Genomic DNA, 22,370 nt, shown 5'->3' with positions numbered 1-22,370 from the left:
TTGACAGTGATTGTCAAAGACTCAGCAAATGTTAACATTTACCATTAATTCTTAAGATATTTGGTTACAGTGGCCAGTGCTTCCAGAACATTACGATATTTACCAGTAAATCACAAGGCCTACTCCTGACTATATAAATAAGCATGATAAACAGTTTAATTGTAAACTTGGAAAAATATGTCACTGACCATATCAGTCTGGTAATTTTTAATTTTAAGCCCTCTGGCACAACCATTGTTGACCAGCTCTCTTTTAGAATATCCAATTTTATCAATGACAGGCATTTACCTGTAAAATATACTGCTCACTAGGGGACAGACACAATGGGGTGGGTGGGTGTGAGAATGGCAGGTTGGGGTACTTTACTGATCAACTTGCAGACAGAGAAACCAGCTTGTTGCATAAAATTGAAGTCTGGGGTGCTTTCTTGTGAACAAATGTCATTCTGGATCAATGCAGTAGCCTGGCACTTGAAATAACAGGCTAACTACTCATCTGTAGATAGAGTGATGTGCCACCTGCAGCTCAAATCAAGCTGCAAAACATATTTTCAAGTTAAATTTGAAAACGGGTCTCACTACATTATATGCCATAGAGCAGGTGACATGTACCCAGAAATAAGTGCCCTGCCATTTCAACTGACATCTGCACAGCAGAAGTTTGTATAGGGAGAGAAAAAATATCCTCTGACTGCAATGATTGTTTATTGGCACTGATTTCTTGGAATAAAATAAGTCAGTTAATATATCTGCAATAGCTTCAGATAAATCATAACATAAAATGTCTGAAAAGCAATTTATTCCCTCACAGTTCTGGACATTCCTCACTCCAGCCTGGTAAATACTGACATTTACTCATAAATGATAGAAATCTGGGTGAAGCTGGGTCATTTATTGAAGAAAAGTAGTGGTTCTTGAAATGTACTGGTACATGTCAAAATTGATTGTGTCCTGAAGTTTGCTTTGAACATTCTCTGACAGTTATGGGGAAAACATCGTGATTAAATCTTTTTATCTTTTTTCTTCCAAAAACTGGTTTGAGAAGTTAGTAAATGAAGCAAAGAATGAAGCAATATGGGGAGAAATAGTGGAAATCAGATTCAACTCCCCCCCCCCCTAATTTAAAATGTAATCTAATAACACAGTAGCATGCAATTAAATGGATTTTGAGAAATTTCTGAGAAAACAATACTGAATTCTTGAGACATACAAGTAAAGAGAATTAATTTTCTTAAGGAAGCAAAATAGTCTTAATACGCAAAAAAATACATTTCTTCTTGATAGATGTCATGTAAACTTGTGTAAATCAAAATAAGTTGATTAAAAAACCCCAAATGGTTTCCCCACATAATATCTGAGAGTCAAGCCACATGTTATTCTGAGGGCTCTATAATATGTGGCATCGGTTCTGGCAATGTTATAATTCTTTTTTATTACATTTATATCCCACCCTTCCTCAAATTAGCTTATAGTGGCATACATTGCTCTCTCCCTCATTTCACATTCAGAACAACCCTGTGAGGCAGATTAGATTGAGTGAAAGTGAGCAACCAAAGTTGCCCAGTGAGCTTCATGGTGGAATAGAGACTTGAACCTGGATCCCTCAGGGCCTAGCCCTAGTTCAATACTCCATCTGCACCATCAAGCACCTGAGGGAGATTTGAGGCATTTCAAAATTGAAGGTGTGGATTCATATGCAGATAAATGACAACAAGGATATGCAATAAACCTACAGGTATACTTACCAAATCCTTTGCCATCATGTCCAATTTCAATTTTCTGCAGCCTTCCAACATCCTTTGTTTTGATTCTGAATGTGTCAGTCTTCAAAATAAGAGAAGCAGCTTTCAAAATGTGACAAGTCTATGTCTGGAAAACAGTATGCTTATCTGGGACTGGTTTAAATTTATCTGTGTGCAGGGGGTAGTGGATGGCTGGAGGAGTGCATTATTGTTACTGTTCCTTTTCTGGTACAGTTATATGCTGCTAATTTTCAGCTCTTCCCTGAAAACATAAAACATGTACTTTCCACATTAGGTTTTGAAGGTTTCTTGCCTTTTTATTGGTTTCAGAACCCAAGAGATGTTTTCTCTCTGGTAAGTGCATTATGAATTGCCAGTCAGGTGAAGAAACAGCACCTTTTGTTTTCATTTTTTTAATTTATCTTTTGTTTATGGTACCCAAACCTACCTTTGGAAACATAAAGATAAGCGATTTGACTCTAGTTACAGCCAAATCTCTCAAGTGGTATACAATTTGGTTCAGAATATAGTTTCACTTCCAGTGTGCTTGGCAGCAGCAGCACTTTATGTGCATGGATAGTACATTTCCAAGAAGCACCACAACCTCCCACAACTGCATCTTTCATCTATAGGTAGAAGATGCCCTAAAGACAGCAGTGAAGATGGTTTCAGACAGATAACTAAAACAAGGCTAAATGGAAAGTGGAATCCTTTCCCTTTTATAACCTAAGGCTTCAGCACTTACTTTGATTTGCAGGCAAGATGAGGTGGAATCAAGTCACAGTCTGGCCAGTATTTTACAGGTTTGTAACTTAGGAGCACATCAGGGTTTTGATCATTTAAAGGAACATTCTACACATGTGGCAACGCACTCAGGATTGCCCCAATCCAATAGGAATCTGCAGCTAATCATGACTGAGGGGCAACCTGTAGAATCCAAACACGTGTTTGTCTCATTTGCATCACAGTCTTAATTGTGTTTAGTCAGATGTAAGCCAGGTAAGTGGTGGACTTAAGACTGCCGCCTAAATGTAGCACGTGTAAACCTAAAGGTGTAATGTATGAAGTGCCCCGAGATATAAAGAGTGGAAAACATAGACACTGAACTATTTACCTTTGCTCTTTCAAAGGGATCTCGATGATCTAGAGACTCCTTGAGTTGAATTAACTGAGATGTGTCCTTGTCTCCAAACAAAATTATATGCACATTTGCGTCAGTTCCTGCTCCCCTTTTGTCACTGGTGTACACTTTAATAATATGCTCTATCAGATTTTCTGAGCTACTGCCTTCTTTGGTAATAAAAGAGAGAGGGATTTCTTTCCTTATTTCAGGTTCATTAGCATCCAAAAGGAATATTCTAAAAGGAAAAAGAAAAAGATTGAGATCAAGCCACGTAGTGATGGTTAAAATTCAATATGGAACTTAATAAGGAAAGAAAGAGAAAGAAATATAGTTAATTTCTACAGACGTGTATTAACAGGGATATTTAATAAATATTCCGTCACATGCTATTGTCTAACATGCTAGGCAAGTCAACAAACATTTAGTGTGATTTATATATGTATAAAAACTCACTCATTCACTTCAAATATGTATACAGGTTCGTTCTTTGGGGCTTCCTTCAGGTGGAGTGCTTTAATATCCAGTTTGCAAGCTACAGCAGAAGCAACAAGCAATGAAAACAATTTGCTTCACATCAGATATTAATTTTAATCTAGTACCATCTAATATAATAATATTGGATATCAATAAATGGTCTCTCCACCCTATTACATTTCAGCCTTGCACTGAAAAGATGTACATTTGGGCCACAATGGGAGCTTTCGTTCAATTGTGAACAGCAAGCCCATGTCTAAGTGTGTGGGGACAATTCTGTTTGAGACCATGGAAGGGCCAAAGGGTTAAAGTCACCTACTTCTGCATCATGATCCCCATACAGCAGGGCATAGCAGGACAAACTGAGGGACAAATATCCAAGAGCCAGACACTCCTACATGATCAAGTCCTATTAGGATGATAACTTTGAGACTATTTTATCATCCTGATTTTAAGAGGCCCAGTTGAGTTTAAATGCATTCTTTTTGTTCAGTCACTCTGCACTTGTGCTATGTAAGGATTGAAAGAAGCAAGTTGGCCATCACAGAGAGGCACCCTGGCTCTACCTCTGTACCAGGAGTTGTAGCCAGGCCCAGCAACCACATGCTTGAGGAATAAGTAAACAATTGTTTTATTTCAAGCTGCTTTTCATGAGTATATACAGCACTCTGTCTTGTTTTAACTTCTGCTTCTTTAATACTTTACACCACAAGCCTATGCAAGCCTACTAAAAAATAAGAGTTCAATGTGATTTACTCCCAAGTAACTATGACTTCAGCTTTAGTGTTTTAAGCTTGTGGTTATGATCTTCATGCCAGTTCAGCACAATGAAGTCTTGATATGATTTTATTCACCAAGAAAAACAGAGGAAAAGTCTTGTTTATAGTAAAATGATCTGGTCATTCTCCCCATTTGCAAATGGGTGTTCACTGAGCAGTTTGAGAAGATCTTGAATTCCAAAGGTGCCTAATTCAGAAACTGATAGGACTTTGATAGATTCCTTCTAATAATGTTCACCCCCAAAAACAAAGGATGCTTCTTAATGAATAAAGCACCCAGAGTCCTAGCTGCATCCCTACCCTAGACCTGATCAGGTATGTATATATGTATGTATGTATGTATGTATGTATGTATTTCAATTTGCATACTGCCCTTCATCTGTAGAACTCTCTGAGGTTCACAACATAAAAATACAAGATAAAAAACACAAAATACAGAATAAAAACAAGAACAGAAACAAACCAATAAGCCTCCTGCTGGTGTTGGAAAGGCAGCTTTGCCTTGGTACATGTGCAGCTACTGCTATTAATATTAATGTCTAATGTAAATACAAATATTAAGAAGCTATTTATGCAGTATCTTCATAATAAAATAAACTTACATGATTTGCTTCCAATGAGTAGTGTAACTTTGTGTAGCTCCCCCAAATCCACAGCATCTATCTGACCTGTAAATGACTAAAAAAATCCAGCAATATTTAGCTTATTCTCTCTCTCTCTCTCTCTCTCTCTCTCTCTCTCTCTCACACACACACACACACACACACACACACACACTTCTGTAATAGGTTTCAGGCACAAATGTAAATGACCATTCCAAACATCTGTGAAGAAGTGAATTACCTCCCTGTCTTTTCCTAGCTGAGATGGCAGCAAAAGCTTCCTGTTTTCAGTGTCGCCATTGGTTCCATATATACACAGAGACATATGTATGGAGCTGATTTTGCTTGAGGCATCATTGAAGAATACTTTTACATCATATGTAACAACTGTAAAATAGAAAGGAAAGACAAATCCAAGAGAACACCTTGTGTAACTATTTTGCAATTCATTACTTTATAAATTTGCTTCCTTCCATTTGCCACATACTAGTCTTGACATTGTGTATGTGTGAAATTATCCTTAGAGAGGTGCTTAATGGTGGTATTCTACTAGGTTTTACTCAGAGTAGACAAACTGAAATTAATGGCCCAACTGAGTTAAGTTCACTAACTCAGTGGGACTACTCTGAGTAAAACATAGGGCTCATTCATATACACTTTCATTTGCCCATCACTTTCCCCTGGGGAAACCCAAGGTTTAGCACTGAATCGGAACAAATGGCAATGGAGGTTTCTGCAGATTGCCATCTGTTCCAGTTGAGTGTTAAAGAGCAGGTTTTTTCAGGGGAAATGGTAGAGCAAAGGTAAAACTGCTTGGACCCATCGCTAGAAAGCATGGGACAAGTGGAAGTATGTATGAGCCTTTAGCTGAGCTTCACCCCTATGTGATTAGGAGCAAAGGCCTTTTCAACTCCCACTTCTTAGCAATTCACTGAGGAATAATACAGAAGACACATCCCGCTGAAGAGCCCCTATCCCCAAATGCCTAATTCTATTTACATTCTGTAAATAGTTTAGTGCTCATTTCTGTGTTGTTTGCTTCAAGAAAAAAATCTATTTGCAAATAATATGGAAATGAGTGCTAAACTTGTACTATCTTCCACTATAGTTCCAGAAGTGGCTTTTGCATCATATGAAAGCTCAGATATAACACAGAATTTGACAGGGAAAAGTTGTTTAAAAGGAATAAACTGCCATGTGAATGCAGTCTAGTTCATGGCCTTAATGTACAAAATGCTCTGTCTTCCTTATCTTATTAATTTTTGTAGAAATTCACTGGGGTAGGTAATTAATACTACTATTTTGGGCAACTGAAGCTCAACCAACTGCACCATGCTAGATAATGACTGTGGAAGATGTGGATTTAATGAATGTCTAAATGTGATGAAGAGCTCATGCAACTGCTTTATAACATTCCGAGATTCAGATTTATCACCATGAATTTTCATGGCATTATTGCCACTACACTTTTGGAGTCTCTACAAAAGCAAGACAAATCTGAGGGTGCTGTGGAACAAAATATGGATTTGACAACATGCGGAAACAGCCACACAACTACTGCTCATGACACCACGAAGGAACTGATCTTCGGGCCAATCTATCTGCACTGCTTTATGCACTCTGGCCCCTGGGTGTTTGTAATAATAAACTAAGTGGCTTCTTGAGAATACAGTCCTTTGCCCAGATCTGGATGAAAAAAATGAAACAGCAGATGGTTGATTGGCTTACAGAGTTAGGAACTCAGATATATTGCAGGGATAAGAGCTACAACTGCAAGAGTACTGGGTTGTCAAATTCACAAGCCAATCACTACAAAGATTTTAAGCTGCTTAGGTCCCTCTGACTTCAGAGAAAGTGAATTACCTTAAACCAAGTACTCTGACTGAACTAGCTTGGGCACCCAGCTATTAATATTCAGGATGTAAACTGTGTTTCTAAGGTGCATTCAGATCAGGATTTTAAATATATACATTTAGCATTACAGATGATATATATTCAGAAAAAACATATTTAACATTGATTTGATTTTCCAGAAAGAGTTGTGTGTATCCAGTTGAATATTTTGGTTAATTATATTTGCTTGATGGTGTACGTGAGTGAAAGCTCTGAACTTCAGTAAAATTTCCACAGGTAAAATAGTTATTGTAGCAATATGTATTATACCCTTATGTATAAAATCTCTCCTGCTTCCCCTCTCACTTTGAAATACTCTTCTGGTTCATACGTTCACCATAGATGAGTTATATCTATAGATGAGTAAAACAGATTCCCCACCCCCCCTTCAGGTGTTATGGGTCAAATTTCCAAAGTGTGATTCAGAAGTCATATATGCCCCGTGTAGTTCACTGCATACTTATCTCATCCAGATCTGCATAGCTGCCAATGGATCTCATTTAACAGTGGAATTTAGTGGTATTATTGGATTCAGTATGGCTCATTATAAATTTGTGTCACAAATAAGTGTAAAACTAGTGGGAATGTACATAAATTAGGCATGCCATATTTAACACAAACATGCCTCTCATGTAGCTTTTATTGCAATTATCTATTTACCTATAGTTAATTTACCACCTGCTTTTGAACTGATTAATAAATTAATTAATTGACTAATGTGCATATTACAAATAAACTAACATAGGCATCATTTTGATATATTGGAAAAAATGAGATAATATATGATCTAATAAAGAAAAGTTACTACTCATTACAGCTGCTTGAAAGTTATCTCCATCATTCTTTCATGTGATGAAACTATGGTTGAAAACACAGTGAGGTCACTGGCCCCCACAGCATTTCAAGTCACATTTGCATGTTGCTGTACACACTAGAGAAGATAGAGATGTTTTCACCTGATGCATACTGCCTGTTTGGTTTCCCTAGGCCTGCAACTGCCCCTAGCTCCTATTCATGAAGCTATCATCTACACATGTGTAAAGTCTGTCTCAAACGCACACACCTCAGCTTAACTGAAAAGTGAATGTGGCTTACATTTTCATATTGCACGGAGGCTGATTCATGGGGAAAACACATCAAACAGCAGTATTTCTCAAGAAAGTACAGGATTGTGCAGGATTGATATGGATTGTGGACAAGGTGTCCACGACTTCAGACACCAGTGGTGGGGCTGCCTTGGAGCCAGAATGTGTACACAACCTAAGAGTGAGTTTCAAGCATTTTTCCTTTATTTCCTTACATTCACTCCATGTAGAAGCCAATGCCTCCGCCTGGAAATTCTGTGCCTAACACTGTGACCATGCTGAATACAGGGTCTCCCCAGATCCTGGATATTAGGACAGCATCTCTAACAGTATAAGATTCTATGCATAGCTGGAGTTTGGGAGTGAGAAAAAGAAAGGTGAAAACCTGAAGCCATTCTCTAGCCTTGCTGAACATAGAGGTGAAGCGAAAGCTATTCCCCTAGTTAGAAGGCAATGCTATCTTTTTTTACTTTAATATGTCAGAATCAGCATTATTACAGAAAAGAAACCTACTCTTAATTCTCAGCCCAATAAATGATAATGTTCCTTTAACATTTAACCTACAATTAAACCAATCAAAGCTTGTAACTCTATTTATTAGACAAATTCTCCATTTTTTGTGTTTGGGGGGTGTTCACACATGAGAGACAGACTGAGACTGTGTGTCCATATTAGGGCCTAATTTCATGTGCACAGACGACCCTCCCCACCACCACAAGTGGAGGGATAACTTGTGTTGCTCTAACTTTAAGTATTTTCTTAAAGTATTTTAAATGTGTGCTTAAACCATATTATTTTATTACAGCAACTTATCTTGGTTTGAATTGTAATAACAGAGGTCTTTCTTCTATGCCTGATGCCAATATATACCTACCGGAAAGTGCTTCCCTTAATGGCCACTCTACAGGGAATTCAATCCATTGGTCTCCATTAAGAAGAGGAAGTGTTTTATTTATGGAGAGACTAAAGGTGTCCAGGGTTCCTGTGTTCTGCATTTTACAATGATGAAACAACTGGGATATGCTTTCTCCCAAGTGATGAAGCCCAAACGTCACTTTATAGAGCATTCCCAAATCAGCTGGGAAATACACCTAGAAATAAACAACACGGCAAGTTGATCTTTTGAGTGATTCTGTTGGCTTTAAAGGACATTTTGATATGCTATTTTCTTAAGCATTGTACATCCCTGCAGACCTCAGAAGGAGCACAAATGGCCAATATAGATTGTTTTGAGATTCCTCCTCTGAGAGCCCAGTCTTCCTTCTCCCCACTAAACAGCTAAATTTACTTACTGGCTTTGCAAAGTAAACCCTCAGTATGGTGATGAGGACACACACTGGGCTAGATACAGATGCAGTCATGCCTTATCCCCACTGAAATCAGTGGGGCAAGTTAGGCATATCTTAAATCACATTGATTTCAATGGGACTATATTATCACTAACAAGCAGAGGAATCCTTTGGTGGTGGGGATGGAAGTTAATGGTGGAAGAGCCGGCAATTCTTCCACCATACAACCCTGCCAGTCTCCTGCTGCTGCAGTGGATGTTGGGGGAAGGGCAACTGGAGAAAAAATAAGTATGGCAGCTCTAGGACTGGTGTACTTTCCTTTCCCGTCCCGGGGGTACGTCAGGGGGAAAGGATGGCTTTGGATCTGGTGACCCCAACAGGGATATATTCCTCCTGTCTAATTTTTGGCTGAAGTCACCTACCAAGATGACCAAAGCCATTTCAGTCTCATAACCAGGGCAGAGGCCAGGCTGCAATGGGTCTAGAACATCAGTTCTATCTAGGAAAACCTGGAGCAGAGACACTATCCCTTGTTCCAACACTATGCTCACAAAAGGAATATTTGGGGTTGACCAAACACCATCGGGTCTTGAGAGGGCTTTCCTTGAGAGGGTGGTATAACCACTGTCTCCTTGAGGCCCGATGGTTTCATGCCATGCTGAAGAGAGGCATTAACCACAACAATAACCCACTTGGCCAGTTCCTCTCTGGCTGCTTTTATTAGGCAGGCTGGGCAACAGACTAGAGTACAGCCAGTGGGTCGCCTATCTCCAAGGAAACTATTGACTCCCTCATGTAACACATGCCAAAAAGAATCCAGAGAAAAAGAGGGAGCTGATGATGAAGTCACAGAATCAGAAGAAACAGCACATGTATTCAAGTCAGAATGAAAATTAGTGATTTTATCTGTAAAGTGTCTTGCAAGCAGGCCAACAAGGGATGTGAAATCATTTCTCTCTGGGGAATTACCCCCCAAAGAAACCTTTGATCAATTGAAACAATTATGTTGGATAACTCTGCACAGATGCAATGGTGTTGGAGGAAAATAATTTGTTTGGCAACTACACTGCCATGGAGTATGTTCAATCTGGGCTGTTGCCTGCTTGATTCATCACAAGTTTTCCACCGGTATTGCTCTAGTCAATGTCCTTCCAGTTTCATTGCCCAAAGCTCTGAGGAAAACCAGGGGGCACACCTGGCTTTGCTTAAAATAATTCCTACCATATTGCCAAGAAAATCCCCAAGTGCTGCCATAAAACCATTGGGATTCACCGGACTCCTCAGACAGGCCATTTTAATAGGTCCTTCACCCCAGCAATAGAGTTGGTTTGTTAGAAACTTAACCTATGCAGAAGTATGCAGCTGCTAAATCAAGCCTATAAAAAGCTCATCTACAAAAAACACTGGCAAAGGTGATAACAAGTATATATTATTTTACATCATATGTTACTTGGTCCTCAGCTTGATCTCCTACTTTATCCTCCAAGGAAATTGGTTCAGATTTGCCATTGCATCCATAAAATACCAAAACAAGTTTAGAAATGTTTCCCCAAGACGTCTTAAATTCTTTTGATGAATTTTCATGACATTCAGTGAAATAAATCTTCCATGAACCTTCTGAAAAAATGAAATTGAATAACATTATGAGAAGACTAAACAAGTTTTTGTAAATAAAACCAATGGGGGAAAAACAGTAGGCTAAAACATTATGGACTCTTCTTTAAACCAATTATTTCATGAAGGGATAGCTCAGTCTGTAGAGCATAAGACTCTTAATCTCAGAATTGCGGGTTCAAGCCCCATGTTGAGCAAAAGACTCCTGCATTCTAGAGGGTTGGCCCCTTCCATCTCTACGATTTTTTTATTCTAGAGCAGACTTATATTATTATTATTATTATTATTATTATTATTATTATTATTAACAACTTTGAGACATTAGAGAGGAATTGGCAATACTTGAAAAATAATATGATAATAAATAGTAACTCACAAACAGACAATTGCATTATATATATTATAAACAATAGGATATATTTATTTACATGTATAGAAACCTATAAGGATAGCATTTAAGAGTAAATATTCTCAAATAGGGTTGGACAAAAACAAACAAACAAGAGAAAAAGATGAAAGGAAAAGGGAAAAAATTAGCTTAATTGATCCTTTCTAGAGTAAGCCGCTCCAGGGATGCATAATTGACTGCTATTTGAGATTTGCATCCAGAACCTTCTTTTTTTCTTCTTTCGTTCTAATTTTCAAATTATATTTGTTTTAGAAGCTTTATGAAAAGATTGACAGTTCACTTACAGTATTTCATGGAAATGCATAGAAAATAGTTTCACATTTTAAAATACGAAAGAAACACAAAAGTTTAAATGAAAAGCCATAACTCCATAACAAAGAAAACACTTTCTGTCTGGCATTGAATGAAAGTGCTTGTTATAAAATCAGAACTGATCAAACTGCACCCTGTATTGAGCATCGTTGTACTGTACAATGTCCTTTAGCTTATCATCCAGTAACATATTAAGGATTTCTTTTTCTGTTTTATACAGATCATTTTGCCGTCTTCCCTCTCTTACTTTCACTATTTTGGCAAATTCAGCAATATGAGCTGTGCTCCACCCTCTCATCCGTTGCTCACCAGTGGATGGGGAACTGATCTTTCCCCATCTCTGGCTACTAGCTAATTGTGCCACTGTCAATGAATGCAATATGATCCCTTCATCATCAAAGAGTGTTATGTCTTTTAGAACAACCAGCAGGTTCATAGGTAATTAATATAATTTTTAAAAATTTTCACTTTTTATAGAGAACCAAAAAGATTGCAAATTCAGAGCAAGTCCCAAAATATGGTGTGTGTGTGTGTGTGTGTGTGTGTGTGTGTGTGTGTACATGTACATGTACACACACACACACACACACACACACACTCTTTTGATAGACATATGCTATTGTTAGAGATAGAATTCTGATTGACACAGCTGCAGTGATGTAAAATACCTGATTTCATCTCTTGCTTTTGTAACAGTGAGGCAGTGGTGCTTCTCCTTTCCTGTATTTCTAATTAAAACAAGATGGAAGGCTGCATTAGTTTTGCAAAAGAATGTCTACATAACAATGAATGTCTATATCATAGATGGGGAACCTGAGGCCCTCCAGACATTGCAGCACTCACTATGACTGCCATCATTCCTCACCATTATCTATGCTGGCTGGGACCAATGGGAATTTGGAGTCCTACAACATCTCGCAGGCCGCAGATTTCCTATCCCTTTACAATTTATTTTAAAATGTTTTATTTAATATTATCCCTAAAGACTTGGGAAATGATTCCTGGGGTGAAATTAACGAATTTTGCTGTGGGCTTGAAAGATTCCAGTCAGCTTCCCAGGACTGGTTTAGCATGCTGGCAGGGACTTTCCTGCCTCAGGTGACACAAAAGGAGGTTTCCAACTCTGAGTAATAAAACCGAGTTATTTCCAGAGTTCAAGCCTAGAAAATCCAAGGCAAACTGAAGAGAGGGACAGAAAAAGCACCTACCACTAGCAGCCGCTCGTTTAATCAACAGTCAGATTAATGATGCTTCTTCTCATACTGTAGGTGGAATGGCTGTGAACATTCCATGCCATTACAGTAGCTCAACCAGTGGTTTAGAACAGGATGGCTTGCAGACAAATGACAGGAAATTGGTGACAGAAAATTCCCATAAAAATTGTATTCCATTTGGTTGCGAGTTCTAATAGTTTATTAATATTCTTTATTCTAACTGCTAAGCTGGCCAGGGCCATTGCTGTGGTAAGCAAAGATTCTGCATGGTGTGCTTTCTGTTATAACAGGCTTATAATAAATAGAAAAAGTGGCATAGTCTGCAGTTCTGAAGGAGATTCTCAGCAAATAAGTAATGTCTCAAACAATACTGACCTGTACCAGTCAGAGTTACTGAGGCACATCTTTTCCGATCAGTTCTGTCTCTCAGCCATGTTCGAGCCATAAAAAGTATCTCCTTTCCTGAAAACTTTGGCTCCTTCACAATAATCTTCTCAAGCTGCCAATCAGAGCCTTTTCCTTTTTCCACAAGCAGCTCAGATAGAGTTCCAATATCTATGGCTTCCACTTGAAAAACATCCACCTGGAGGGATAACAATTAACATTCAGAGGGCTTAATAAACAGAATAGTTAGGCTGGAACATCATAAAATGAAACTGCCAAGCAGCTAAAAGTAAAAGGACACCAAAGCTTAGTGTTTTATTTAATGCTGACAGACACTAATGAGGAGACTTGGGAAACCCAATTCACTCACAGAGCAAAACTAAATTAGAATACCTTGACTTCCAAACAGAATGAATTGGTATGATCCAATGAAATCAGTGGACCTCTGTGGGCACATGCATGGATAGAAAAGAATGAGAATCTGCAAACACATGACTTGGGGTCACATTCACTGCTTAGCTGCATACACATAACCAGTTGTTAAGGGTTATGCAGAACTGAGGAACAATTTACAAAGACAGATTTACACAAACACTAATAACTATAAGAACTATGCTTCTGCTACATAAATTGGTCTTATTCGGAATTAGTCACCTATTAAGGTCAATTGGACCACTTGTCAATGAGCAGGTCATGGACTGCAGTTTAATATTTAGAGAAATTTGCACATTACAAAATCCCTTTGATTTATTGTTTAAACTGTAACCATCACCTTGAAAACATCTTGGCACTGAAAGATAAATTTGCTGCATAACATTCTCTTGGACTAATTTGCCGTTAGAAATAGAAATAGGCGAGATGAAGGCCAATAAAATGAAACACAGTGCAGTCAGTTTAGTGGTACTGCTGGCAGGTGCAGCTCAATTGCTGGGGTGGCGTGAAGGGAAGTGGTACCAAAGTGGTACCAAAAGGGGCAAGATGATGGTGAGGTTGGGGCTGCATGGGCACAATAGCAAAGCCAATCTAGCACACAGCCACTGTGCCTGCATAGTCCAGGTCTCTCTGTGATCTTGCGCCCTCCGCTCCTGGAAAGTGGCAGCGATGCTGCAACCAGGAGGCTATTTGCACAACTCCACCACACTGGCTGAGCTGCTCCCACCTGTTATGGTCTGTCTGAAACCCCAGCAATGAAATACAGTGGTACCTCGGGTTACATACGCTTCAGGTTACATACGCTTCAGGTTACATACGCTTCAGGCTACAGACTCTGCGAACCCAGAAATAGTGCTTCAGTTTAAGAACTTTGCTTCACGATGAGAACAGAAATCGTGCTCCGGTGGTGCGGCAGCAGCAGGAGGCCCCACTGGCTAAAGTGGTGCTTCAGGTTAAGAACAGTTTCAGGTTAAGAATGGACCTCCGGAAAGAATTAAGTACTTAGCCCGAGGTACCACTGTACCCTCCTAGAATTTGAGATATTTGTCTGGTACCATATCATTTGTCATCTATGTGACAGACCACATAGAGGATTAATATGAATTCTCTTCCACTGTTTTACTGCTATTTTCATTCATTTTGCTGTTTTACAGTTTAAATATTTCATTATGGGCTTGCCTTCAGTTGTAAGCCACCTTGGGGACCTATTGAAGGAAAGTTGGAGTACAAAAGATATCTTAAAGGGGGGGGGGAAGCAATAAGTTTTAAAAGATGTCCTGCTGCTTCTCATGTTGAAACTGTACTGCTTTGAAGTGTATGTGTTTTATCTTCTTGGTCACAGAGAGAAGTCCCAAACTGAAATTTCAATTGTTCTGTCTTAGAAAGCAAGCAAATTCCCTTTAAAATCACAGCAAGCCCTTTCATATTTTCATTTCTACTGATATAAACTCCATATTTTTTGTGATATCCTTAATGTACCGCACATCACCTTAATGCACAGAAATGTTTCCCAAAGCCTCATGTTCTGAAAATGCCAATCAACTTTCTTTAACCTGAGTTGGCTTTATCCCGCATTTATCAATGTCAGCTCCGAAAGCTTTCTCTTTCTGTTCATGGCAGCAAGTAGCTGTCTTATCAGCAACAGATTCAAAATAAACAGTCTTTGCATAAACATCAATCACATATCTTCAGTACCGGTAGTTCAGATTTGATGGTTAGTTAGCAAAAATATTCCCAGCAAAAATGGAAATGAAGAATCAGGCACACCATACCCCTCATCTTCGGGTCTTGAATGTCAATTGCTTCCCATAGCCCTTAATTTCTACTCATTTACCATAATCCCCACTTTCAATTTTAAATACTTCCCTAGAAGCTAAAGGAAACTGTTATAGCCAGGCTTGGATTTTTTTTTTTTTAAAAAAAATTAAAGCTGAGATTCATAACTCCTAGTTTGTGGCCTGATTATTCCCCTCTTTCTTTTGGAGATACTTTATTCCCTAAAATAGAATTACAGAGATGGAGTCTGGTGGAAGTGGCATAAAGAGCATCGTCCTTAATTCGAAAACTGGGACGTCTATGAATAGAAATAGCAGTAAAAGGATCCCACATATGGCTAGTACTTGCCAATCTTCCCCTTTAACAAATTCTGATATATATTTTCCTCTATAAGGATTTGCATTTAACACCTTTTGACATCCAAATGATAGAAAACAATATAGATTAGATGAAGAAACAGGAGAACTGCTTTTTTTTTAAAAAAAGAAATACCCTACTTAATATTGGAAAAGTAAGGATTTGAACTTATTTCAGATGGTACTAACGAGTTTAAAACAAGGTTTTGCTAAAAGTAAGAGTAACATTAGCTCGATTAACACATCACATTGCTCACATTGAGGGCATAAGCAAGGAGCAGGGGTGTGCTATTAGCCACACCATCATATCTTTCCCTTTCAGTAGCCACTTACCATGTGTGGTTGTCGGAACAGAAAATTTAATGCATGAACTCCTGCTCATGAAGAGGGGCTCATTGCAATCAGGTTGTGAGCAGGAGCTTGTGCATTGGTTTTTCTGTCCCCACAACCACATGTGACATATGGCTACTGTGAAAGGGAAAGATAAAACATTGGGAGTGTAAGATTCGTGTGACCAAAAGGCAAAAGTGTTTATTGAGAAAAAGTTGGAACTGAAGCCTGCATTCTTGGGAGTCGTTCCTATATGGATGCTAGACTAAAAATGGTATAAACAGAAACTGGTGTAGCCTGCATACAGTATATGGAGCTGGGCTAAAAACATGCCCCCATTCTTAGCTCTGTGCAGCTGTGCTCTATAAATAAGAAACACATGAATAAAGTTATTGATTTAAAGAAAGCCAATAAAGAAAACTGGAATGACTACAACAGAAAAATAATCTAGGGGGAAATGCAATATATGTTATTTTCACTAGAATAAATATAGCTTTATTTGCTTTTGGTAGAAAACCAGAGTCACACAGAGACCTGTAACCTTTAGTTTACAATAGGCAATGCCTCAAATACACAGGCTAGAGGGTTTATATACATGTTACATCCTCTTAGGCAGGGGTTGCTGGGAAATATCCACAAGTGGTGACCATAATGTGCGAGAACTACTCCTGTGGAAAGTCACTGTGCCAGCATAAGCTGCTGCAATTATATGGAAGAGGCTGCTGAAATGGTTAAATTATTACTTTAAGAGCTGCCGAAGAAAACACATTAAGTTTTATTGATTACTTAGTTATTTGTTCTTTTGGATTTCTCAGGAAGCTTACTTATTGGGGGGTCCTGACACTGAAAAAGATAGGGCATAAATATAATAATAATAATAATAATAATAATAGGGGGGCCTTGCACTTCAGTTGCTCTTGCCAATAGCTCAGTTTTGGGAGAGCACATCCCAGATGCTGCTGCTGGGGGGCTGCTACTCTGGCCTTTGGGCCTGCAGGGTTTCAGTTTGTACATAATGAAACTGCTAGGCAAGGTTTCCCCAAGATTTAATCTGAAGTGTTGTCTGGATGCTGGTGATAGCCAGTTCTGTCTCTTTTTCTCATCTGATCGCAGGAGGGGACTGGTGGTTTTGAACTCTGTCAGATGCAGATAGGCTGGATGCAGGTGAACAAGTTGAAGCTTAATCCAGGAAAGATGGAGGTAATGGAGGGTTTCTACTGATTTGCGCAAAGTGCATAGCCTTTGTTGGATGGGGTTGTACTCCCTATAAGAGAAGTACAAAACTTCAGGCCCAGAGGCTGAACGTGGCTCTTCAAGCCTCTCGATTTGACCCTCAGGATTCTTCCCAAGCCACACTCCTCTCTAATCCTGGCCTGCACCTGCAGCAGCATCTGCCTGGTTTTTGTGCTGCTGGTTTATGCTATTTGAAGAACTGCAGTTAATGGAATCATAGAATTGTAAAGTTGAAAGGGATACTGAGGGTCATCTAGTCCAAATGCCTGCAAGGCAGGAATCTAAGCTAAAGCATCTGTGACAGATGGTCATCCACCTCTGCTTAAAAACCTCCAAGGAAGGAGAGTCCAGCACCTTCTGAGGGAGTTCATCTCACTGTTCAACAGTTCTTACTATCAGAAAGGTCTCCCTGATGCTTGGCTGGATTCTCCTTTCTTGTAACTTGAATCCATTGGTTCGAGTCTTACCCTTTGGAGTAGGAAAAAGCTAATAGGATCACACACATAGGATCACACAACAATAATGCTGTTGTTCAGATGCTGTCAATCAGCCAAATGACTCGATGAACAACTTTTTGTTTGTTTCTTTTCAGACAAGCCAATAGACATGTGAAGCAATATATTGACTTGCTCATCTGCTCCATAGGCTCAACAAGGTCTTCACCTGGTCCTGTCACACACAGCTGTAATTTTCAGAATGCTAAAATGTAATCAAATTTTTGACTGTCATTTGTGAAGCAATCTTCAGATTACAGATGATGCTCAGCCAGTGCAAAGGGCCCCAGTTTTCTCATATCTTGAAAATGTATTTAAATATTTCAGACTTTCTGATATATTTCTACATCATTAATCTGCTGTTTATAACAGTCGTGGCATTTGTATGAGGCTAATGCCATATTTTGACATGATATTAAACAGGAATTTGGTTACATTGAGTGGCAGTTACTGTAGAGTCAGGGGAAAAATTATTGCTAGGCAAAGCACATTTTAAAATGTCACAACAACTGTTAAGGTGTAGCATGCAAATTCCACACCTGAGATAATGTAAAACCCTTCACTTCCCTGTTTCCAGGTTCCCTTGCTGCAGAGTAGAAAGGGGGGGGGGGGACTCAAGGTACATATCTGCTTGACTAAAAATGAGTCAATACTACTGGAGTTTCTTTTCTGTTTTTAGTTTAAGGGAAAAAACCACACATAATATACAAACATACATTTTGTAAAAGTAAACATATTTTTAAAAAAATCACAGCTAAGGCAAGGATCAAATGATCCCATCATATTTAAAGACTGATATTCTTCAGTCCTGACCATATAAATCAGTCAGGAGAATGGAACATTTTTATAGGCAACCACACTTACTTAGCGAGATAATTTTGTAGGATCTCTGTAGCAAACACCAGGCAATATTGATAAGGATTTATTAGGAATGCTTCTATTCAATTATATATCTCCTCACAGTTCCTGTGCAATGTTGTATCAAATATGCGTTTATCTCAGATTTTAATCTTTAAGCTGTTGTTGTACAATGTTTTAAATGTATTTTTTATTCTTGTGAAAGCTGTCCCAGTTGTGCTTTTCAAGCTGGTCTTTGACCGTAATAAAATTATGTTATATTATGTTATCAAATAATGAAAACAAATGGTGTGTATGTGTGTGTGCGCACACACACACACACACACACATACACATGCTTAGTTCCCTTATGGTAACAAAGGGGAGTATAAGAAAAATGTATTAATTAAATAAACCCATGACCTTGCACTGAAATTCAACCCACAATTTCAGCACACTTCTGAATTGGCATGCAGTATTCCATGTCTTCCAATTCAAGGGCTATAATATATGGAAGGATCTGTTTAGCTATGGGTGCCCTATAGAACTTCTGCCTTTCTTTCTAAATCAATGCAGCCAGCCCCTACTCCTCCTGTGTCACATGACAAAATGCTTTTGATGCTTAATGGAGTTTCAAAAACAGTTACCGAGGTGATAGAGTAGTGGAGGCTGCTGTTTTGGGTTGCCTGTTTTTTTTTAAAAAAATCCTTAAATCTCACTGGGTATCTGCAACCTCATGTGCATGCCTAAAGGACCACTGTGGATTGTGGCCTTTTTCCAGAAGAAGGAGGAAATGTCCTGGCATGTTCACAGACAGTGAATCTGTAAAGGTCAGTAGAAAAATCCCCCAGGGTGTGGCCCAGCAAACTGGTTTAGCATCCTAATGTTGAAGAAAGGGGTTTGTGGCTTCATGAGCTTACGATCCACCCATCACCGGTATATTTTAAGAAATACCAAGAAAGAGACAAAATTATCCTATTGAAAGTACTCATTAAATTGCAGGTAATAATTTTATTTTATAATATTGTCTGCATATGTAAAGTATTGCTCAAGGTAGTTTTCTTCGTGAGAAGCTGAATCTTTTAGAAGCTTGAAGGCAGCAGAAGGAGATGAAAATAAAAGTGCATGCAATAAAGAAAATAATATATTACCACAATTTAAAGCCGTGGTATAATTACACAGGCAAAGACCTCTCTCATGACATCTAATTAGGAAAGCAACTGCTTGGTAGAATGTGATTCATTCTCCTTTGCATGTAGGGGAATGCTTTCTACTATACGTAATCCGCCAGTAGTAAAGAGCAGGCTTACCCTTACAAAAACGACCTATAATCTCACATACAGCCATGACAAATTTTATAGAGGAGCCTGCCCTCCAGACATTTTGGACTACAACTCCCCTTAGTACCAGCCAGCAAGACTAGAGCTGATGTGAATTCCAATCTGAATGTGTGTTTTCAGGATCCATTCTATTCCTATAATTGTTTTTTCATTCTGAATTTTAAATTGTTGTAACCTGCCCCAGAACCTGATGAAGGGAAGGTAATAAATTTTATAATTATAATAATAATCCAAAACATCTGGATGTACGCTGAGGGTCAGGGTGTACCGCTGGGCAGCCCGATTGGATTGCCCACACGCGGCAGCCTGATCGGACACCGTGCGAGTGGCAGCCATACGGATGCCACACACGAGTGGCAGCCCGTACGGATGCCCGTGCATGAGCGGCAGCCTGATTGGGCTGTGTATGTGTAACAGCCTGTACGGATGCTGTGCGAGCATCAGCCCATACGGATGCAGCAAGCGGCGCCCATACTGACTGCGGGTGCACCCTTCGCTGCTCCACACCTGGGGGGAGGCAGTAGCCCATCGTGTCACACACCCCCTGGGTGGCACCCGGGGTGGCCCACTCCCTCTGCCCCCCCTTCGTACGCCACTGTGCATCTGTAGTTTCTGTAATGCAAAGCATGACAAAACAGGTATTGTTGCAAGACAGTGCACCTGGCAACCTACCTTCCCCTTGGCGAAAATGTCCTTTCCATTCCTAACTAATTTCCTCTTGCCAGTGTCTCCCATGGATCCTTTCAAAGTGACGTACACATCTGAGTCTGTTCCTGATTCTGGGGAGGAGTCCGTTGAGATGTACAGAACATACTGTTTAACTGTAGAAAAAGCAAGAGGTATTGACTCTCACTCAATAAACACATACAAGTTAATAGCACTATCCTTCTATTAGGAGACTGCTGGGTGGGCCTCAGCTTGCACAGCTAAGGGCAGGACTTCAGGGAGGAAGCCTTGGGCTTGATTCCTGAGCACTTTTTACAATACTAAGGGTGGCATGTAACTAAGTTTTGCTCACAGTAGGCACACTGAAATTAATAAGCAGGAGAAAGGTAGGTCTATTAATTTCAGTAGGTCTGCTCTAAGTTAGCTGCTACCCTAAGAGCCTTTCTGGAAGCCCCTTATCACTCCCAGGCAAAAAGGCAGGGTGTGTGCATATGAGTGTGCTGGCCATGTGCTGGTCTGGAGGATGAGTGTGTGAGTGAGAAATGAGGTTGTCCTTGTGGGATAGTAGTGAAAAAAGACATGTTGCAGACATTTCCTGCAGCATTGCTAAGCCCTCTTGGCAGTCAGGGATTATACACAAGAGCATCTTCTCTTCTTCTAGCTCTTCTTCCTTGAATAACTTGTTTGTGTGTGTGTGGATCTTCACAAGTGGCAAGTCTACTGGTCATAGAGCAACAGAAGAAGTGGCTTTTGCATGGATTTACAATGCTGGCATTAGTATCCACTCTGCGTACTGAGGACTTACTGAGCTATTCCCACCCTGTGAATGGTAATTTTAGCTAAATATTGCACAGTAAAATAAGCAGAACTGTAAGATTTTCCCTTTTCTGACTTTGCCAATTCTCATGTGTCACCACCAGCAACCTTTCATCAGGCTGTAACAGAGAAAAGCATGAGATGCAGGGCCACCCCATTGGCTCTGCTGAGAGATCTGCTCCATAGGACTTCTCCTCTCCCTGAATTGTTTCTATTCCAGCTGATCAGAAGCACCACTGAGGAAATTGTTGTCAGTGTTTTCTTATTTTCCTCTTCCCTACTCTTCCCATTTTCCTTTTTTTATTGTGTATTTTAAATCTTTAAGTTTGCAGGGACTGTGGTGTGTGTGTGTGTGTGTGTGTGTGTGTGTGTTACAAATCTGATGAAAACAGGTCTGAGAGCCCTTTTGGCTGAAGAGTAAGGTAAAAATGTTTCAAATGAAATAAACAAGCAAACAAATCTGTGTGGCAATTAACAAACCTGCTAAAAAGTTGCAGCCAGCTGTGAGAACTGGAAATTCAGCCATTGTGCTTCCTTCAGCATCTGAAAAATCTCGGACACACGGGAATTCCAGGATTTGTTTGCTTTTTCTGTGCTGAAGTTTCACCTGTACAAAATGAGATATGTATAGATCAAACCAAGCTCCATGTAGGCCTACAGTTTGTTTCTGGGAAGCTCACAAACAGGGCATGAAACCAATGGACACACCCTATGGCAGGGATGGGTGGACCCATGTTCTCGAGATGTTCGTTATCCTTGATGGTCAGTTTCATGGGCTGGGGCTCCTGGGATTTGGAATCTAGCATCATCTGGAGGGTGAGAGATTTTCCAATCCAGTCCTATGGTTTGTCCCCAGCTGGCATACAGAACTCCATAGCCCTTGAAGACAGCAATGGGGTCTACACCAAATTAGCATCTTCCAAGCAGACACAACCAGGTGGCAGTCATATTGTGAGAATCTGCCCTAAGTCCCAGACTCCAGCCATCAGTTCAGATCACTTAAGCTCTACTGGTTCAAAACTAGAGCATGCTATATCCTAAGCATAGTTATTGATTATCTATTGTGTACAAATAATGAGATATTGAAACATTAGCCATGGTGCAAATACAAGCGTTGAGCCACAATTTCAGGCAGCGGCATAGCCGGGGGGGGCACCTGGGGGGTGTAGCT

The 22,370-nt window shown here is 39.6% G+C and overlaps 1 protein-coding gene across 6 annotated transcripts in view; it reads right to left on the bottom strand.

Moving 5' to 3' along the window:
- Positions 1 to 22,370, bottom strand: part of LOC310766553 (lipoxygenase homology domain-containing protein 1-like) — a 179,568-nt gene that overhangs the window by 2,039 nt on the left and 155,159 nt on the right. For 5 of the 6 annotated variants that reach the window (XM_083622817.1, XM_083622819.1, XM_083622818.1 and 2 more), the window contains 11 exons: positions 21,680 to 21,806; positions 20,390 to 20,538; positions 12,911 to 13,118; positions 11,990 to 12,049; positions 10,425 to 10,603; positions 8,572 to 8,788; positions 4,961 to 5,106; positions 4,720 to 4,795; positions 3,318 to 3,396; positions 2,856 to 3,099; positions 1,745 to 1,823 (listed from right to left, as the gene is read on the bottom strand). In XM_083622817.1, the coding sequence (XP_083478943.1) occupies positions 1,745 to 1,823; positions 2,856 to 3,099; positions 3,318 to 3,396; positions 4,720 to 4,795; positions 4,961 to 5,106; positions 8,572 to 8,788; positions 10,425 to 10,603; positions 11,990 to 12,049; positions 12,911 to 13,118; positions 20,390 to 20,538; positions 21,680 to 21,806 (1,564 nt within the window). Of the gene's footprint in view, positions 1 to 1,744; positions 1,824 to 2,855; positions 3,100 to 3,317; positions 3,397 to 4,719; positions 4,796 to 4,960; positions 5,154 to 8,500; positions 8,789 to 10,424; positions 10,604 to 11,989; positions 12,050 to 12,910; positions 13,119 to 20,389; positions 20,539 to 21,679; positions 21,807 to 22,370 lie in introns of all 6 variants that reach the window. The other variant, XR_014550246.1, reaches the window with a different exon arrangement.

Source organism: Podarcis filfolensis, assembly GCF_964270895.1.
Source record: "Podarcis filfolensis genome assembly, chromosome: 7".
NCBI classification, from domain to species: domain Eukaryota; kingdom Metazoa; phylum Chordata; class Lepidosauria; order Squamata; family Lacertidae; genus Podarcis; species Podarcis filfolensis.
The sequence above is the reverse complement of the archived record's forward strand: the minus strand, read 5'-3'. Positions and strand labels throughout refer to the sequence as shown.